Genomic DNA, 19,128 nt, shown 5'->3' with positions numbered 1-19,128 from the left:
CATCTAGTAAAGTTTGAGTTAGCCTAACTAACTAACTAACTAACTAACTAGAACTGAAAAACACCGTTTTACTTTGCTGCTCTCCAGACTCTGACCTCAGACAGTGATTATGCATCAGCTGAAAAGGGCCAGATTGCTCATTACCGTAATGCCAGAAAAAGAAGTTTGGCTTTTAATTTAAATAATTTAAATCGCTCTAACAGGCACAGAAATGCTCTCTTTTGTTTCTTAAGTGTAAGATATGCTTCAGTATTATAACTAAAAGGAGACTTGGGTTTGTTTTTAGCATGATATGGATTGGGCTTTACTGCTTTGTTGTAAGGGTGCTCCAGTATTACAGACATAACGGTAATGTGTGCGTGCGCCTTCTCGTTCCGGGAAAGGGAGGAAGAGTTCGGGCTATAAATTTGAAGTTATGAAGCCTGAGAACAGGAAAACATATTCTGGCCGAGGGGTGACAGCTTCTCAACTAGTCCGAGGTTGACGGCAGGTATGCAGTAAAACACGTAATAGTTACGGTCATATTAAACACCTAATTACTCAGTTAGGACGTTTTTAAATATATCCTGGAGTTTTTGTACGGTTAACAGCTGACCTGACTAGAAATGAGAGGTTAAATACATCGTTTTCCTTTTCATGCCATTCATTTGGAGTTTCTTTTCTGTACGTGGGGATATTATAGGCAGTGATTTTCTTACAGTTCGGCAGAAGAAGAAAATGCACAGATGACTGGATCCTTCCCCAAGCACACAATGATCAGTGGTATGTTTTAATCTCAGCACCAGCACTGTTTCACTAGTGTTATTTTTTCCAGCGAAACAGAACTAAGTTTGGTTTTATGAAACTGAAGTTGTCGCTTTTTTGTTTTGTTTTTTTCCTCACTAGAAATTGTGATAGTGCGTCATCCTGTCTCTGTGTGTGTACCTGTGAACCATAAGGTGACTCTGAGTGTCCGTGCTCAGGGCACGGGCATCCTCAACTACCAATGGTTTACAGATGGTGCAAAAAAAGAAGTATGTGAATTTAACTTTCAAGAAGTTAGTTTTCAAGCACTCTTGTTGGATTTAGTGTGCAAATGACCGTTTGTTGCTGTCAATGATTTCCTCCCTAAGGTACCTAATGGCACTCTAGCTGATCTGACCATCAGAGCTCAACAAACTCAGCTCTATGTGTGCCGAGTGAATGACCAGTACTATAAATGTGTGTTCAGCAACTGGGTGAAGGTCAAGGTGTTGGACATTGATAAATCAGGTAAATCATCATGCTGGTTGCATGTCATTTTTGTCGTATAGATGCAGTTTTCATTTCAACCCGTCTTTTTCTTTGAATCGTCAGGCTTGCCCATAGACTGGCAAGGTGAGCCTCACATTGCCACCAACCCCAAGCCGCAAAAGATTCAACCAGGTACAAAACTTGTTCTACAATGCGCTGCCTTTGGTGTCCCAGCTCCTTCCTACCAGTGGTACAGAAATGGACAGCCACTGCTGGACATGAAAAGCGGTACACTGCAGGTAAGGAGGAACGGCGGTGAAGATGGAGTGTTTTCTTACCTCTGATCCCACTGTGTAATTCATTAAACAATGTAGTTAATATTTCACTTTTGGACAGAGACACGAACAATGTGATTTATTATATTTGCAGATTGAGCGCGCGACAGCTGAACACAGTGGAACATACCTGTGCTCGCTATCTAACACACTAGGAGAGAGGTGGACTGAGCCCGTCGATGTTGACATTGGTAAGCTGAAAGTGAAACCTAAAACAAAAATCAGTACAGTGATACCTGTCTTATCCCAGTTTCAGGACTGTATTCTTTCCCATTCCTTTACTTTCTCTATTACTAATAAAATGTGTCAAGGAGAAAAATAAATGCTTCACACTCCTTTCATTCCACTGGTTTAGCTCTAAGGCACTAAGTTGTTTCCATTATGCTGGAGGTACTTTCCCATTTCTACAGACTAAAAAGGAAGTTGTTCTCCAAATAGTGCTGGGCTCAAGCCTTATACACAAAACAGGAAAGTGATGTAAAGTGAAACTAGTTCTTGAAGCGATTCTCCTGTTTATAACTTACTTGGAATAAAAGTGACTTTCACAGAGAATACTATTGAATCTTTGAGTTCTATTGTTCTCTATATGCTCCCCAGACAGAAATGCTACTTTAGGTCAGTTTTTTGTTTAACATGAACTGATTTTGTGCTTCCTTTTTCTGTTTTCTTTTTTTAAGCACAATCTCTAGTGAAGAGTGATCAACCTCCTCCAGCAGCGCTCACAGGTAAAGTTTAATGGAAAGAAACATCTTGTCATTTGATGTGTGGAGAGGAAAACTGTCAGAGTGTTTGAGAATTTTCTTGTGTTGGAGTGATTTTTGAATCAGACATTGAACTTTCTTGCAGCCACTGATAAGGTCGCCTTACTTATTGGCAACTTGAATTACTCCAACCACCCGGCCTTGATGGCACCCGTCATGGATGTTCATGAGCTCGGCAACCTCTTGCGGCAGCTTGGCTTCAGAGTCGTCTCCTTGCTGGATCTGACCAGAGAGGAGATGCTTACTGCTATTGAGAAGTTCATTCATCTCCTTGACAAAGGCGTTTACGGTGAGCGTTATAAATTTTTTTTCCTGCCTATTTCTTTTGGAAAAAGCTTTTGTCATTAGCTGAATTTCAGTATTCAGCTGCTGTTCTTAGAAAATGCTGATGCTATTATTTAGAGGTTTATGTGGCACCTAAAGCACTGTAACTTCCTTCGTCATATTCCGTGGTTCTTATCTTGTCATCAATGTTAGATAACGGCTGTATGACTTCATACGTATGTGGGACGGTGTGGCTATTTCCACGTGCTTGTTAAATAACTCGTTCTTTTTATGTTTTACTGTTCCACTTGTAACAGTGTGTTAGTGTTATTAAAAAATAAATAAATAAAAAAGTGTTGGTGTCAATAGCACAGTTTGGAGCTGTGAGGTGATATTATCTGCTTCTATTCTCTCTTTCTGTTGTTAATAATGAAACAAATGTGATTAGAAGTCAGGCATCTTTATGATGATGTGTTACCTCCTCAGATTGACTGTCATGTATTCCAGGACTGCAGAATTACTGCAGCACTTTTGTTATTGTCGTAGTAATCAGATGTGTATTCTCTCTACAGGCCTTTTCTACTATGCGGGCCATGGTTATGAGCATGCGGGAAGGAATTACTTGGTGTCCGTCGATGCTCCGCAACCGTACGGAACCGAAAACTGTGTCTGTGTGCAGAGGATCATGCTCAGCATGCAGGAAAGGCAGACTGCACTGAGTGTAATCCTGCTGGACACCTGTAGAAAATGGTAAGTGCAATAATTAATTTCTGCACGGAGCCGATATCTGGATATGTAAATTTCTTTGTAAAAGCTCAGTTAACATGACATAGATTTGTTATTTGTTTAACTTCATTTCACTCTGTAGGTACAACCAGGGTTCCTTACTATCTGCCATCAAGCCACTGGCACCCAGCGGGAACACAGTTTACGGTTATGCCACGTATGTAGTATTAATTGTTTTGTATTCAACTGCAAATGGGGGGGGGAAATCAATTAATTGATTTCATGTGCAGCTTGTTTTTGGTTTATAGCATAAAATTTTAGAAAGTCACTGTTGTAGAAAGTCATGCAAAATAAAAATAACCCCTCTCCTTTAATTATTACAGGTGCGAAGATGCTGAAGCATTCGAGGTCCAGGACGGGGGCAAGAGTACTGGGATCTTTACAAAGTACTTGAACAAGCACATCCTGCAAGCTGAGAAAGTCACGCATGTTTTAGAGAAGGTTTCAGAGGGTAAGAGTTAAATTGGAAAATTAAGAATGGGGTTTTTACTTTGTTTACATGATGATTCATTTCCAAAATGCCTAATATAAAGGGCTGCTATATCAATAGAAATGGCTTTGACTGAGTGAGGCATTAATGTGGCTGACACCAAAATCATTTGTTTCATTTTTAAGAAAACCATACATATCAATTAAAAATGTACATTTCCTTCTTTTTGTTTCTGTTCAGTTTATTAGGGATATAAACACATAATTCAGTAGGCTGACAGTTAGAGATGAAGGGTAAACAGCACCGAGGGGAACAGGTTGCCCTTTGGTATACACCACGGACCACAGACAACTTTTGGAATCGCTTGTATCTCATTTTAATGTTGTTTACTCGGGTCCTGTAAGTAAAGCGATGACTGTGCCGATGAAGGGAAGCTGTTCAGTGTGTTTGTCAGTTTGATGGGCCCCCGGTAGAAGAAATTTTCAAAATGCCATTAGCATGTGACCTCATTCTTTGGAAATTCACACTGTTGGATAGAGAAGAGCAAGAAACCTGAGAGCTGCAGAGTGCAAGACAGCTGCTCTGCAGTTTGGGCACTCCCTGCCACTGCTCTCATGGGCTCACTAACAAATTAGACTTACCAGAACAGGACATCCTGCTGACAGCCCTGTCTCTGTGTGTGAAAATATTTAAATGAATAAGTGTGGTGTTGGATATGAAAATTGTTCTTTTTTTTAACTTATTTATTTATTTTTTTATTTTAAATTTGTGAGCCTCTTTAAGCCTCTCGTTTGGTTGTTTGTGTTATAGCAATAACCCTCTCATTAAAGGAGTGTACTTGCTTTATTCAGATGACAACTCTAAATTTGTGTCCTATTCTGTGAGCATAGTTTTAGTTCTCCCTGAATATCCCCCGTTTAGTCCTATTAATGACTTTTGTTTTGCATGCTTGACATCTTGTGAATAGGGTTTTTTCCCAAAACTCGTGTCATCAGTAACAGTGAATTTTAAAAATGCCTTTTTTTTTAAAAATATCCCAGAGTTCCTCAAATACAACCATGAGATTCTGATGAATCTCTCATATTTGTTTCTGGAACATTCCTCACTCACTGCTGTCCTAAGATGAACAGACCACTAGGACAATTGCAAGGTTGCCAAAGTTTTCAAGCAGTGCTGATTTTCTTAAAGTTGTTTAAACAGGACCGAGTTAAAGGAAGGGGCCAAAGAAACGCTAAAAACGTGTGTAGCTGCTGTATTTCATTGTATTTACCTCCATCTGAACCCCTCCTTTTCTCCACCAGATCTGGGCAGAGATCCTCTAATCACAGGCAAACAGGCGGTGGAGATCAAACACACACTGAAGGAACCACGATCCCTTGCAGATCCAGTTCGAACCACCGGCCACACAAAAGAGCTTCACCTGCGAGATGCCTGCTGGAGACAAGCAAATGGTGAGATGGGAGAACATTTTCCTTCTTTTTTTTTTTTTTTTTTGTCTTTATCGATGTTACTGCTGGTGACAGAATATGTGCAAATATGCTTTATTTTCCTGTGAAGCAAAACAAATTAACATGCGGCCATGTCGCAGTCTTTAATAAACTGCACAAGCCATGATAGGAAAAAAAAATACTCCTCTTTGTCACGGTCAGTGTTTTTTCACGGTCAAACATATCTGTTCCTCTAGTTTTTGCACTTGTTTGTAAATTCCCTGACGTCCATTCCGATATTTCAGCAATCCTCCTCCAGGAATTTGCTGACATTTGAGAGCACTTATATCGAGGCCATGATTGTTAGTCTCATGCTGATGAATTCAAAAAAGCAGCTGGAAATGTACAAGAGGGAAGCGACTGTGCCGAACGGGCCAGTAACAATAGTGGCTGTGGGCTTCGTTGACCCGACGTGCTGTTAGTTACATCGGAGGTGTTTGCGGTCATGACGTAGATTTCTCTCGCTGAAACATAAATCCCCACAAAGAGAGTGATTGATACTGTTTAACCTTTTTCTCACCTCCTACTCAACAATGTGTGACAAACTAAATCTGCACACTGTGGTTTAAGATTTTTTCAGCATAATTCATGATTCCGTTTGATTAATGCAAAGAGGGAAATGGTTTATTTTACGCTGTGCATTTTCCCCTTTGATGGAAGGAAGTCTGTTTTGACAACTCAGACTTCCTCGTATTTTCTTCTTGCACATTTGCTCAAACTGAATCTTGATATTGTGGATTAATCTAAGAACTCTTCCTAGATGGAAGATAAAAGTCTGTGGCTTGAGATAAATGAGTTGCTGAAAGTCCTAATTTGGTCATGGGCTCTGCAAAATCCTCCTTAAGTAAATAGCATCATGATTTAAAAAAAAAATGAAATGTCGAATAAGTTTTGGAACATGTTTTTATGCATGCTTTTTTCCCTTCTATTTAAAAAAACCAAAAACGTTTCACATCTGCTTTCAGAGCTACCACGGAAGAAGCGGCTGATGTTTCTTTGCAGAGTAGAAGTGGAAGTCAGCTTCTCAGCTTTGTACTCTAATGTTCTCGTAGCTTTTGCCACTGTAAAGACCACAGGCCCCCATACCCAGGACTGCGTGGTCACACTAAGCAGTATACCTGTAAGTATTTCTTATTTTCCACTTCACTGTCAGACTTTTTCACCAAATTCGGCTATCCGAACAAGCCTAAGTAGGCCCTGGAGTACAAAGGCAGGGGCATTGTTAATGGCAGTATGTCTAAATTGCAATACACTGAAATGTAACTGTTACATAACTGCTTTTGATTTTTGGCAAAGCCTATCAGTAAACTCAGGATTTGGATAAAATTCTCAGCTTGTCCCTACACGACAAATTCCACATGGCTCATGGCAAAATGCTCGTCAGTTTCCACTAGACAAAATGAATTTCTCAATGATGACCATTCACACCCACATTTCACATGTGTGAGGAAGTTCTGCCCATATATAGGCTTCCAGCATGCTGCAACCGCAGATGACTCAGGAAGCAGTAATGGTTATGAGCAGCTCTGCTCTTGTGAAATAATTCCGTCAGTTTGGCTGACTTTGACTCTTGCGTAATCCTGACATCTAGTGGCTGATTTTTTTAATGTGATACTGCACTTTTTTAGCAACGATTCAGTGCCAAACCACTGTAAATACAGCTGTTTATTTATATTGATGAAGATGGTTTACATATATAATAATAATAACATTATTTGTGCTTTTAATCCTCAGACAATGGAAGACATATTTTCCAGGTCTGGCAGGTCAGAGGAGATGGACTCACTACTACTTATGAATAATGTTAACCCAGACTGTACTCTGAGGCTCTGTGCTCTTCAGAAGCTCAAGGTATGTCTCCATATATCTATACTAATACCTTTCTCTAATAGTGTTTACTCCTTACAATAATTGTTTTTGTTTTTTTGTTTTTTTTAGGAGTCTATGGTCATAAAGGTGGATCTACACTATACTCACAGAGACAGTAAACTGCGTCAGACAGAAAGCCAGCAGGTGGACATAGGAAAGCCTCTCGTGGCTTCCTGCAAGCTGTACAGGAGGAATCATGGAGCAGCAGGCAGGACACGAGAAGGCGCTTTTGCTAAAAGCATGGGCAACATCGCTAGCAGCAATCCCCCGCTGCATCAGACTGGGTCATGCCGCCCTTTCACTAGAAAGGCGGTGTGTGCTGCTAAAATTCCTGTTACGTGGAGCAATGAACCTGAAGAGAATGATGAGAACGACTTCAGCTGTCCACATTAAAACTTTCTGGTACTACTTTTGTAAATACTGGTTGGAAATCTCTTGTTTTGTTTACAGTTGCTGTAAACATGTTTGTACTTGTCTATGAATGATGATGATAATGTATAAGTGAGTAAGTGATTGAGGTTTGTTTTTGTCTTACCAGCCTTCAGCTGTTAGATTAGTAGGCACAATAACACTGTAAGCTGATTTTCATCATAAATTATATGCTTAGAAAACATTAATTGTATATAACACTTTTGTTTTTTCCATCAGTGGCAAGCTGGCTGGCCTAAATTATTAAATGAAGACAATACTGTCAGTAATTTATCTAATGAAGAATACTACGTTGATCACTTTTTAAAAAAAACAAAAACAAACAAGCAATTTATTATATCAATATGTTTTGCTGTTGAACTTTAAAATCTACATTTTAATTGTTTTGGGGTTGTTGTTTTTTTTTGTTTGTTTGTTTTTCTCAAGGAGCATTTTCACAGTGATGCTTAATTCAAGTTTGTAGAATAAATTAAAATATGTCAGTTTTAACTTCGCTAGTACTGGGTTGGGCCGTCTTTTGCCTTTGGATTGTCTAAATTCTTCATGGCATTAATTCAATAAGGTGCTGGAAACATTCAGTTAATATCTGTTGTCTGTCTTAAGTCTTAAACCTAACGTACATTATCAGATTGTCACTATATTTGAGTAAAATTTGCTTTTAGCTCAAAACGAAGAATTAAAATCTCAAGTAGCTGCTAAGTCTGGAAAAATCAAAGTAGATTTTTTTTCCTTTAGTGCATAGCCTATACCTAACAGATAAATTAATTTTGTCGTATACAGTCTAAAAAATGCTGTGGGTTGCATTATTCGATATATTACTTTGCAAAAGTCTCAAGCCACCCCTCAGTTCTTTATATTGTTTTCAGTAAACTGGGATATGGGTGCTCTGATTTATTGGAACATGGAAATACAGCAAATAAGACAAAAACAGAGTTTGTTCAATTCTGTTGAGCTTGAAAGACAATATTTGCTATGATCACCTTTATTCATCGAAAAAAGTCTGAACTGTCTTAGGCAGCTTTCTTGTAATTTCTTTAGGTAGTCTTCAGTTTATGATTTCATCAACTTTGTTTTTTTCTGTTTTTTTTTTTTTTTTTTTCATATTTCTTAAGAACATGAGTTTGAGATACTGCTCATCTGCCATGTTTTTGTTTTGCTTTTTAAGCTCACCACTTCTGCCTTCGTCCTCCACTTTTTCAGTTTCCTCTTTTTAAAATGTTATTTTAGTGCAGCTATAAGCCAAGTTTTCAGCTGTCAGGTTTTTGGGAATCACCTTGTTGGTGCAAAAAATATCTTATGGATCCTGTCAAACTGTTCTATCTTTGGCAATTTCTGCAGATTCTGGTAAAGAAATGGGAATAAATTATGTGTTTTTACAACAGGCTGCTATAAACAGCTTAAAAGTGCTTAAAGATGCAATTTAAGATTGCTGAGTCTGTCATTTGTAGACCCAACACTGGTTTGTGCCTTTGGCTAGTTGCATTTTCTTATGCTTGAATGGTTCACTGGTCAGTGTTAAGTGGCAGAACAAGCAAATGGAACAATAGAACAAACAAAAAACCATGGTCTAAAAAAAAAGCTGAAAATGGTGTGAAAATGAGTGTCCAAAAAACTTTGACTCGAGATTATTGCTCAAGATCTTTTTTTTAAACTTACAAAAAGTCTGGCGAACTGGAAACAAAATAGAAATAAGGGGTGACTCGTGAGTTGTATAGTACTGTACTTCTACAATAATGTGATTACATTTTACCATATAGCAGGTGGACATAATGCCCACGGGGGGGGGGCAATTCTAGCTCTCCGACTTCCTGCATAAGAAACGGATATTGTAGTCTTGACCTTGCTAGTAAAAATATCAACCGCACTATTAATTATTGTATATATGTGTGTGTTTATTGGTACATGCTTTTTTTTTAATCTCAAGTAGTCTGTTAGTTATGAAAGAAAATGTAAAAAAAAAACAACCCCAAAAAACCAATTACAATTGCAGCTCAAAATAGTCTAGATCTCCTCTAACCTCTGAGCAAGGCACTTTCACCAGACAATTTAGATTTGTGATCCAACAACAATTAGCTTCAAGTGTTTGATTATGAAAAACTCATGTCTTGGACATAAATGTGGATTAGTGGATTAGGCGACGGTTAAAATAAATCAATTTTCGACCTCGAAGCATCGTGATGACGTACTCTACTTAAAGACAAAAATAAGCGGGGTGCAGTCAGTCCCCGTTAGCTCGCCGTGATCGTATAGTGGTTAGTACTCTGCGTTGTGGCCGCAGCAACCCCGGTTCGAATCCGGGTCACGGCAGAGATGTACGTCATCCTCCGGACGGTTTGTTTTTATCGATTTAAATTGTTAATACACTCTTACGCCACTTTAACGTGATTTTGTTGTTGTTGTAATACGAGCTTTGCATTTCCGTTTTAGGCTGACGAAACATTTTCACTCAATTTGCTTGCCGCAATGACAACGAATGGCCTGCAGGTGGCAGCCCAACACATTTAATATCCACCACCTGGGAAGTTGTGTGACACCCGACGCCGCTGGTTTTAGGTCAGCCAGGCAGGAGCAGCTTGATTTCTCTCCAACGTTTCATCGTGAACCTGAAGTCTACCTCCAAAGACCCATTAAAGGATTCACACTGCTCCTCGCACAGCATGATTTGGGTGAATAATTTTAACTTCATACTGAGGGAGTCATAAAAAGAAGCTAACCTTTTAAAAGTTTTCTAATGCATAATTGCTGGTCATGGGAAAATTAGGCGTAAGAAAAGAAAATCAGTATATACTGAAACTTCACACTCCCGTTGGCTCTCTTTGACGTCAGTTTTCATTTGGACCCGCCCGCTTGCTCAAGTGGCAGCAGTGAATGGTGAGAGATAATCCTCAGCTCCACACAGACACACACACAGAGCAGCAGCAGCAGGGCTGAGCAGCCTCTGGATCTGGATGCGGGCATCCTTGGATTTCGCTCTCAGCACGGGCCCACAGCACGGAAAACTTAACGGGACAACAATGGTGCTTGCCTCGGCGGCTGAATCCGTGGCTGCTGGTCGTTCAGGGGACCGGGAAATGCGGTCAATGTGACATTCACTTGCATGCTGGTGTTCGAGTTTATTGTTCTGGTCCTGTAGACGCAGAGCGGCGAAACCTGGGAGAGAAAGATGTTGAGCCGATTTATGAGTGGCAGCGTCAGGAATCTTGAGCGGGAATACAACTGCACGGTCAGGCTGCTGGACGACACGGAATATACGTGCACCATTCAGGTTAGTCACCTGTTTATTCAGTCCACAGCGCGCTGCGATTGTGTCTGACCTGGCAGACAGAAAAGCAAGTGTTTTATCAGGGGGGGTGGCAGCAAGTGCCTGAATGCCCCGCTGCTGCTCCTGCTCCTGCTGCTGGTGTCAACCAAGATAAATTAGACCTAAAATAGAAACGTGTAGTTATTTATTTTGCCATCCCGAATAGGCTTGTGCAAACCTTTTTTCTCCCCCTTTCATGACCTACTATTACCTCAACCATCAGAGAATTCGGTCGTGGGATTAGAGACGTCAGGGAGCCTTGTAGTACAGACATAACTCAAGCTCGGATTGAGTGGTTGCCAGAAGCTCACTATCCTCTTAAAGTAATGAATGAAAGCAGTTCCCCTCCCTCTGTATAATAATAATAATAATAATAATAATAATAATAATAATAATAATAATAATACTAATAATAATAATAATAATATCCTCTCCAATCTTGAGAAGGGAGGCTGTTGGTAACGCTGTCCATGCAGTTTCCAGCAATGCACATAGGGTATCCCATGAAACATGCCCCCTCAGTTGCACAATGTGCCACTACACTGATAAAACCAAAGATGTGCCATGTGCTGTTGATGCAGGGTTGGATGTGATGATTAAATGGCTGCAGCTTCCCGGTGTTCACGAACGGCACATGTCCTCTTTTAAGAGGGATTTTCCAGAACCCAAAACAAACGATTGATATTGTCAGCGCAGGCATATTTCTTTAAAAACTTAAAACAAGCCCAGGCCCTGATCATAATAACCGTCTTTCCCTCCCTTTGGTCTCTCTCTACTCCCAGCGTTGCTTTGATGATGGTGCAGTTTTATGTTCATGCTGATTTTAGTAGTAGGTGAGAGGGCCTGTCACTTCAATTACAAGACAGCAACTGCTCTGTTTGTGGATGCTGTGGAGTTGTGGTGAAGTGATGTAAGGAAACCCTGGGAGAATTCTCCTGATTAGTCAGCGACATGTAGATAAACACACAGCAAAACCATCTTGCAGCATACCGAGGAATTGTTTAACCTGTAATGGGAACAACGAAACCCTAATAAGACGCGTGATTGTTGTCACTTTAGTGTCTGCTGTCACCAGCGGGCTACAGAGCCACCACTCCTCTTTCCCCCAGCGAGCAAGCGTGAAATGCAAACCGCAGCTACTATAGGATCGTGACTGTGTGCCCAGGTTGTAAACAGATCTGCATTTCTGCTCGGAGAGCTGAGCAAGACATGGAGCGGGGCCAGATGGACTGTGAAGCCAGCAGGTGTGCTGTTTGCAGCAGAGTCGTGTGGTCTAGGGGGCTGACGTCACCAGGGTGGAAAAGAGAAGAGTGGAGTGCAAGAGGAGAATGCTGTAGCTCTGCTGTGATTGTCTGGCATCCTGGTTATCTTTCTGCCTAACCTGGCCCAGGGAGGGAGGAGTAAAATCCACCTGACTAGCCACATCGGTTTCATGGCCCACCAGGAAAACAAAAACAGGGGATGCAAACTAGCTCAGGTCATATACTCGTTGAGCCTCTCTTTTACCTGATTTTTTTTTCAATGCACTTTCAAACTTTTCAAAGGCTCCATATTCATATTTTTACCCTTCTTCCATTCCCTGGCATCCAATCAGGTGACATTAATTCAGTGGAGTGTAACCACCCCCATGGTGTCTGCATAATAAAACCACCTTCAGCAGAAATTAAAAGCACAAAGTACGCATGCACCAGAGCAAAGTAGGGCACCAAGGGCTTTCAGAAGAAGGGCAGGAAATGTGTCCGTCTTTTTAAAGCGGTGGCAGCTGTAATGCACGAACATAAGTTTTGCTTTAATGAATTATGGATCTTTCCACTATGTTTGGGAAGGGAAAGTGAGCACATCTCATTAGACCGCCCTGTAAGATGAGTTCTTGTCTCCATGCAGGTTGATGGAAGTGCCTGAAATCCTCTTTGCCCTCAGGCTTTTTCTGCTCTGTGATTTTAATGTTGCAATGCAATGTTGCCACACAGAGTCAGCCTGAGAATTAGCTGTCTCTCATTTTTGTCATTTCCTGAGAATAAAAGATGAATCACATTTTTAAAAAAAAGCTGTATTATTTTTCAAGGACAGTGGGTGTGCCCACTGTGAAAAGAGAATATACTGTCATTTTTTTTAACCTTCTACTGAAGCAAAACTCCAGCATTATTATCAGCTTACAGTCGTGTAGCTGATATTGCTTTCACACCATGAACCTCTGTGTGTGTGTGTGTGTGTGTGTGTGTGTGTGTGTGTGTGTGTATGTGGGGATATAACACTTGTCACTGGGAAAACAGATTTAGGTCCCGGTAATATTATGTCACCTTTAAAGGACATCACTGTAAAATACACCATGTGAAAAGGACCTTACACCCTCTTTCAGTTCTATGGTTTTATGATGAGGACATGATGAAAAAAATCATCTGGTCCTAACAGTTTGAGAAGTGGATAAAACCAACCTCCAGTCAACAACCCCTCAAGGAATATTAAACTGTGTCATTATATATTTAACAAATTTTATCCAAAATGTAGAAGCAGAATGTGAAAAATTAAGTACATCCTTACTGTTTTCCATAGAAATTTAGGCAGCAAGTAGCAGCCAGGTTTTGCTAATCAAATGCACTTGATTAACTGATCATCAGCAAGAGTGACCACCTTTTTAAAAGCAGACGTTTTGTCAGTTTGCTGGTCTGAGGCGTTCAGGTGTGTGCTAACATTATACCAAAAAGGAAAGACATCAGCGATGAGCTTAGAGAAGCAATTGTTGCTCACCGTCAGGTTTGGAAGGGTATTAAGAGCATTTCCACACATGTTTGAAGTCCTTTATTCTACAGTGAGAAAGATTATTCACAAGTGGTATACATTCAAGACAAGACAGTTGGCTATTCTCTCTGGATGTCAGGAAATTCCTCCAAAAGTCAGAGAAACTACAAAAAGCTACATCTCAGATAATGACAGAAGAATTATAAAACGACTGATAAAAGATGGCTCTTCTCTCTACAACATGGTAGCACAGATTAGGTTTGCATCTAAAAGAACCACAAGACCTCTGGAACAATGTCCTTTGGGCAGACAAGAGCAAAGTGGACATGTTTGGCCATAATACAAAGCACCATGTTTGGCAAAAACCAAACACAGCATATCAACTGACAAGCATGGTGGTGGAGGGGTGATGATTTGGACTTGTTTTGCAGCCACAGGACCTGGGCACCTTGCTGTCATTGAGTCAACAATGAACTCATCAGTATACCAAAGTATTCTAGAGCGTGAGGTCATCTGTCCAAAAGCCAAAGCTTGGCCATAATTTTGTCATGACAGTGATCTCAAGCTCTAAATCTACAGCTCAGTGACAGTCCATCTCAAAACACCATTGAAATTTCCTGAAATGGTGGGACGTTAAGAGAGCTGTGCATAAAGAAATGCCCACAAACCTCAATGAACTGAAGCAATGTTGTAAAAAATAGTGGGCCAACATTACTTCACTACAATCCGGGGGGGCTGAATCGATCCATCTTTAGTTTAGTGTCACAGGGAGCTATCTCGTTTATTTTGGCTGTTAAAGAACAAAAAAACACAAGCATATATCCATTAAGTTGTTATAGTATGAAAGGTCGAGACTGCTGTCCTGTCCACAGACAGGAGAGAGACAAATAGCCATTGGATCCAATTTAGAATTTTCAAACATGACTGATTTTAGACAGTCGGAGGAAGTCAAAGTATCTTAGGGTGCCGTAGCCATCCAGTACATTCAAACTCAGGTCCTCCATGCTGTACGTGCACAGTGCTAACCACTGTGCTACCAACGTGACTATGAATTCAATTTTATTTGTAGTTACAGTTTTGCAGAAGTCCATTATTTACATTCTCTCTTTGCAGTCTTGTTGGCCACTTCTGGATCTGCAGATCTATCTGTGGTGGAGGCTGTGGGTTGACAGTCAGACACACACTGTTGGCTAGGTCCCCCCACCATCTCCACCATCTTTTTAGTTGAATTCTATTTAAAGTTCAAGGAGTGCAGAAAAATGTGATTGCTTTTTTGGCACAGTGGAGCAACTGCACAACTCCTCCACTGATAAAGTAAATTATAGCTTATCTTCTTAGAAACCTATGCTTATCCTTTTTTTTTCTAACAGCTGTTTTGTTATTTGAAAACACAGCCAGTCGCTCACAGTCCAGTCTCAATTCTATCACCTACGAGAAAAAAATATGCTAAGAAAATAAAGAGTTTGCTGAAGTTTTATATTCTTTAACCAAAATGAATACAAAGTGAATACAATCAATCCTCTGGAAGTTTTCCTGAGATTTGCTGACCTCTTGGTGAGGAGGCTGCAGGGGGATGGTAGCCTTATTGAGGGTGCTTCACTTTGAAACACAGTGCCAGCAGCTCAGCTGTTGCTACGGGGACTCCACAGTTACTCTAACAAAATGTGAGATCACTCAGTGGTCAGGATTTCTCTTCCAAAAGGCCACAGACAAAGATGTAGCCGTTAGCAGTTACAGGAAGGTAATTTATTCCCTGAGTACTCCCAGAGGACCCTAGTAGTGATTTGACTGTTGTCATGTTTGTCTACAACAGGACTATCATGGGACTGCTCCACTGATGCATATTTACTCTTGTTATTCCCATCTGGTGTTTAGATATTTTATGAAGTCTAAAAGGAATAAAATGGTTTTATTGATCTCCTTATTGCTAATATTTTTGGCCCGTGTTCAAATGCAGTAGCTGATTTTATGCACCTTTTTTCTTGTTTAAACATCTTTGTCAGTAATAAAATTAATTGATGAATTGGTCACTGTTGTGTTTTAGTGGGACAAGTCAAGAATTCTGCTGCAGGAAAAAAGTCTGAGCTAGAATAATACAATCCAACTTTTAATTTAATAATAATGAACAGAGTTATAAAATGTAAATAAACATACTGATATATTGTTTATACCGGTTTGAACAGGTGTTTGATACCATATATTTAATGGATATATTCTTTTGAAATGGTGGGATGTAAAGAGAGCTGTGCATAAACAAATGTCCGTTAGCATGTGGTTTCTTATATTAATTTGAAAGTGTTTCAGATTAAAAAAAATAATAGTCAGGATAAGTTCATCTCAAGTAAAAATCTTCATTGGGGAATGTGGCTAGCTCGAAAACAAATGTTTATTTGCAGCAAGGGGTGGAAAATGTGGCTTTCTGATAGAAAAAGATACTAAACAGTGGATTATTAATGCTTCCATCCAGCTTCATTTACAAGTGTAAGTAAATAGAGGGAATGTCCCATCCTTCTTTTCCAATGAGCTTTTGTCACTAATGACACACTTCCTAATTTGAAGTGTGAGTCTACTGAAACAGTGCCAGCAGCACTATGCAATAATAGTGGCACAGCTTTATATGCAGTGACCCAGCATGAAAAATGTAGAAGCACAAGGGTGTGTCTAGGGCAGCGGTCCCCAACCTTTTTTGCGCCACGGACCGGTTTATGCCCGACAATATTTTCAAGGACCGGCCTTTAAGGTGTCGCGGATAAATACAACAAAATAAAACTAGTACCGGGACCGAAAAAAAGAAGATTTATTCATAACACACGTGAAAAGACCCAGGAAAACAGAGTTAACGATAAAAACGATAATAAAATAACGCTGAAAACCGATAAAAACCCCGAAAACCATACATTTCACACCTGAGCCTCAACTCTCGTGGCCCGGTACCAAACGACTCACGGACCGGTACCAGTCCAAGGCCCGGGGGTTGAAGACCGCTGGTCTAGTGAGTGTTCTCTCTCGGTATTTCACGTAAAAATGTAAAATAACTGGTTAGCACTTCAGTTTAACAATAGCTAAAGTAACTAAACTTTGTAACATGTCTGGAGCTACATAAAATTGCAAAAATAAAATTGCAAAAATATGCTATATAAAATATAAATGGCACTATATAAAATGTTTCTTGCATATTTTTTGTGCTTTGTTGGAAGTTGTTGACATACCAAACCTCCTAAATTGTAGTTGGAAGATGAGATGTTGCTCTTGCTCTCAGACATGCCTGGGCTTGTCCTGTTGCACAGAACATAGATTCATGGCATTGCTATTGATATGACATCACAATGTGACATTTTTATATCATGCAAAAATTTATCAAAGATTATACGATATGGCATAAAACTATTCATAGCTATTATAGTTTACGTTATCCAGCATGAAAACACCGTGTGGAGTTTTTGTGTTCTTCCTGTGCCTGTGTGGTTTCCCTCCGAGTACTAAGGCTTCTTCCCACATCCCCCAAACCTGCTTTTTAGGTTAACTGGTGATTCCAAACTGGCCTTGGGTGTGAATGTGAGTGTGAACGGTTATTTGTTTCTGTGTGCTTGCCCTTTGACAGACTGGCGACCTTTTCAGTGTGTACCCCGCTTCTCGCCCTGTGACAGCTGGGATGGGCTCCAGCCCCAGAGCGACCCTGAGCTGGATAAGCAGAAATAAATGGATGGATGGTGTGAAAACTCAGTGATCTGTGATGTCTGCAGTTCGGTCTCTTGACTGACTTTACATTGTGAGGACCCTCAGAAGTGTCCAGCCCAGGCTTAATACACATAGAACCTGTGTATTAGAGATGAAAGATATGCATATGTCTGTGTGCTCCGATCTCATAGAGGCTGATGCTGTTGCAATACTTCATATAAATCATTAAAATCTCTGCTAGGTCTAAATGTTTCATGAGACGTAATCTGTCATTTCTGTTTACCACCATCGGTGCACGCCAGTGTCATGATTGGCTGAACAGATTACCTCGCTATACTGTCTGTCTGTCTATAGTGGCATTCTACAGTCCCCTTGCTGAGGATTTGATACGTGGAAGCAGCTTCTTTTCAGTCACACTTTATCAGTCAGTTTTTGCTGATAATGAAAGAGCTGGTGCGTTGTGTAAAGACTGCAAAGGGCCATTGCTCCGTTGGTACCCTCTGGATGAGGTCTTTGTCTTTCATTGCTGTTTCACACTCGGCTCAGGTGCCCCAACAGAGCGTTACAGTACCTGGATTTTAAACTTAGCCTGACCTGCATTGGCTTGCTGGGATACATGAAAGAGCGTAGCAGAAGACAAGATGCCAGAAGCTTTTGCTACACACTCGTTGAAGTATGAGCTCACACACGAGCAGTTTATGCTTTCTTATAATTGTCAACAGGCCGCTAAATGTGGGTGTATAGCATAGCCTGTTTGGGTCGGTCTAACCGAATGGCTTTCTTATATTCTCCAGTGTCTCTGTGTGTGTGTGTGTGTGTGTGTGTGTGTGTGTGTGTGGGGTGGGGGTCTGAATGGAGAGCAGGGAGGCAGTCTGTCAGTGTGTCAGGAGCAGTGCTGCCTTTGTGTTGTCTGTGATGCCTTGTGTGACAAAGAGAAACAGAGGGGGCTCGAGGTTGTGCTCCACCTGAAAGCATGAATATTAAAACACACTACTACAGCAATATATCCTCGTGGTGACTGGTCTGCTAATGAGAGAAGTGGATGCGAGTAGAGCAGCTAATGATCCCATTCCTCTCTCAGGATTAGGTTCACTTTAAAGGGAGATGGCCTACAGCTATATTAATGCAAACAGATTGCACAGCTTGTTACTTTGATTTACATACTTCACTGGCCTCATTAATGAAATAGTTTGGTGCAAGAAACTCTTGGTAGAGACTGAATTCGAGAGCCTTGGAATCTTTACAAGGGGAGAAACAAAGCTTTGATCAATTACAGATAGGGAAGGATGTTTGTAACCTGCAGTCATGACTCAACAGGAATGATGCACCACCACCACCACAAGCCTTGGAACTAATCAGATAAGTTCCGCCTTCAAGCAGTGACCTTAAAAAAATGTGCAAGTGCAATATATAATCAAACAGAATTTTAATTGCAATGTTGTAGCGGGCAAGCTTGGGATTTACTGGAGGAGGACAGCAACCTTAATATTTGGATATTGGGTTATCTTTTGTAATGAGAGGGATTTTTGGGGGGGCGGGGGTGAGAGTTGTGTTGTGTAACTGCCTTCTTGTTTTTGTTCTGGGGCCACTACATGCGCAACCACAACTTTGCAAATAGCTGCAAAGGGTATACAATATAAGATTTTATTAATTTTGCAGGGCTTTCACTTAGTACAGAACAAGTTTGAAAATTTTAAATTGAAATTCAGAATATCTCTATAATTGGAACTGGACCTTACTCGGATTGCTTCTGAAAGTTCAGTTAAGCACGTTGCAGAATGCTGCTTCCCATACTCAGGCTTTATTTGTTGTCCTCTCTGCCATGCTTCCTTCATGC

At 40.5% G+C, this 19,128-nt stretch overlaps 2 protein-coding genes and 1 non-coding gene across 4 annotated transcripts in view; all 3 read left to right on the top strand.

Annotated features, from left to right (window-relative positions):
• Positions 1 to 371: 371 nt before the first annotated feature.
• Positions 372 to 8,062, top strand: malt3 (MALT paracaspase 3). 2 transcript variants are annotated; one of them, XM_004553177.3, is made up of 15 exons: positions 372 to 490; positions 701 to 762; positions 886 to 1,013; positions 1,113 to 1,251; positions 1,336 to 1,511; positions 1,642 to 1,738; positions 2,225 to 2,272; positions 2,394 to 2,597; positions 3,145 to 3,322; positions 3,441 to 3,515; positions 3,682 to 3,809; positions 5,090 to 5,239; positions 6,241 to 6,395; positions 7,010 to 7,126; positions 7,214 to 8,062. In XM_004553177.3, the coding sequence occupies exons 2-15, from the start codon at positions 726 to 728 to the stop codon at positions 7,535 to 7,537; spliced, it is 1,956 nt and encodes a 651-aa protein (XP_004553234.3). In that variant the 5' UTR covers positions 372 to 490; positions 701 to 725; the 3' UTR covers positions 7,538 to 8,062. The 2 variants fall into 2 exon arrangements, with proteins under 2 accessions (XP_004553234.3, XP_024659129.2); XM_024803361.2 differs by having other exon boundaries at positions 683 to 762.
• Positions 8,063 to 9,808: 1,746 nt separating this feature from the next.
• On the top strand, positions 9,809 to 9,880 carry trnah-gug (transfer RNA histidin (anticodon GUG)). Its single transcript has one exon. It is a non-coding gene; the product is annotated as a tRNA-His (tRNA).
• Position 9,881: 1 nt separating this feature from the next.
• Positions 9,882 to 19,128, top strand: part of frmd5a (FERM domain containing 5a) — a 71,841-nt gene continuing 62,594 nt past the window's right edge. The window contains exons 1-2 of the mRNA XM_004553182.4: positions 9,882 to 9,904; positions 10,001 to 10,838. Coding sequence (XP_004553239.2) covers positions 10,737 to 10,838 — 102 coding nt within the window. The 5' untranslated portion in view covers positions 9,882 to 9,904; positions 10,001 to 10,736. The remainder of the gene's footprint in view (positions 9,905 to 10,000; positions 10,839 to 19,128) is intronic.

Source organism: Maylandia zebra, linkage group LG7 (assembly GCF_041146795.1).
Source record: "Maylandia zebra isolate NMK-2024a linkage group LG7, Mzebra_GT3a, whole genome shotgun sequence".
Taxonomy (NCBI): Eukaryota; Metazoa; Chordata; class Actinopteri; order Cichliformes; family Cichlidae; genus Maylandia; species Maylandia zebra.
Note: the sequence above shows the minus strand (reverse complement) of the source record. Positions and strands in the feature narration are given on the sequence as shown.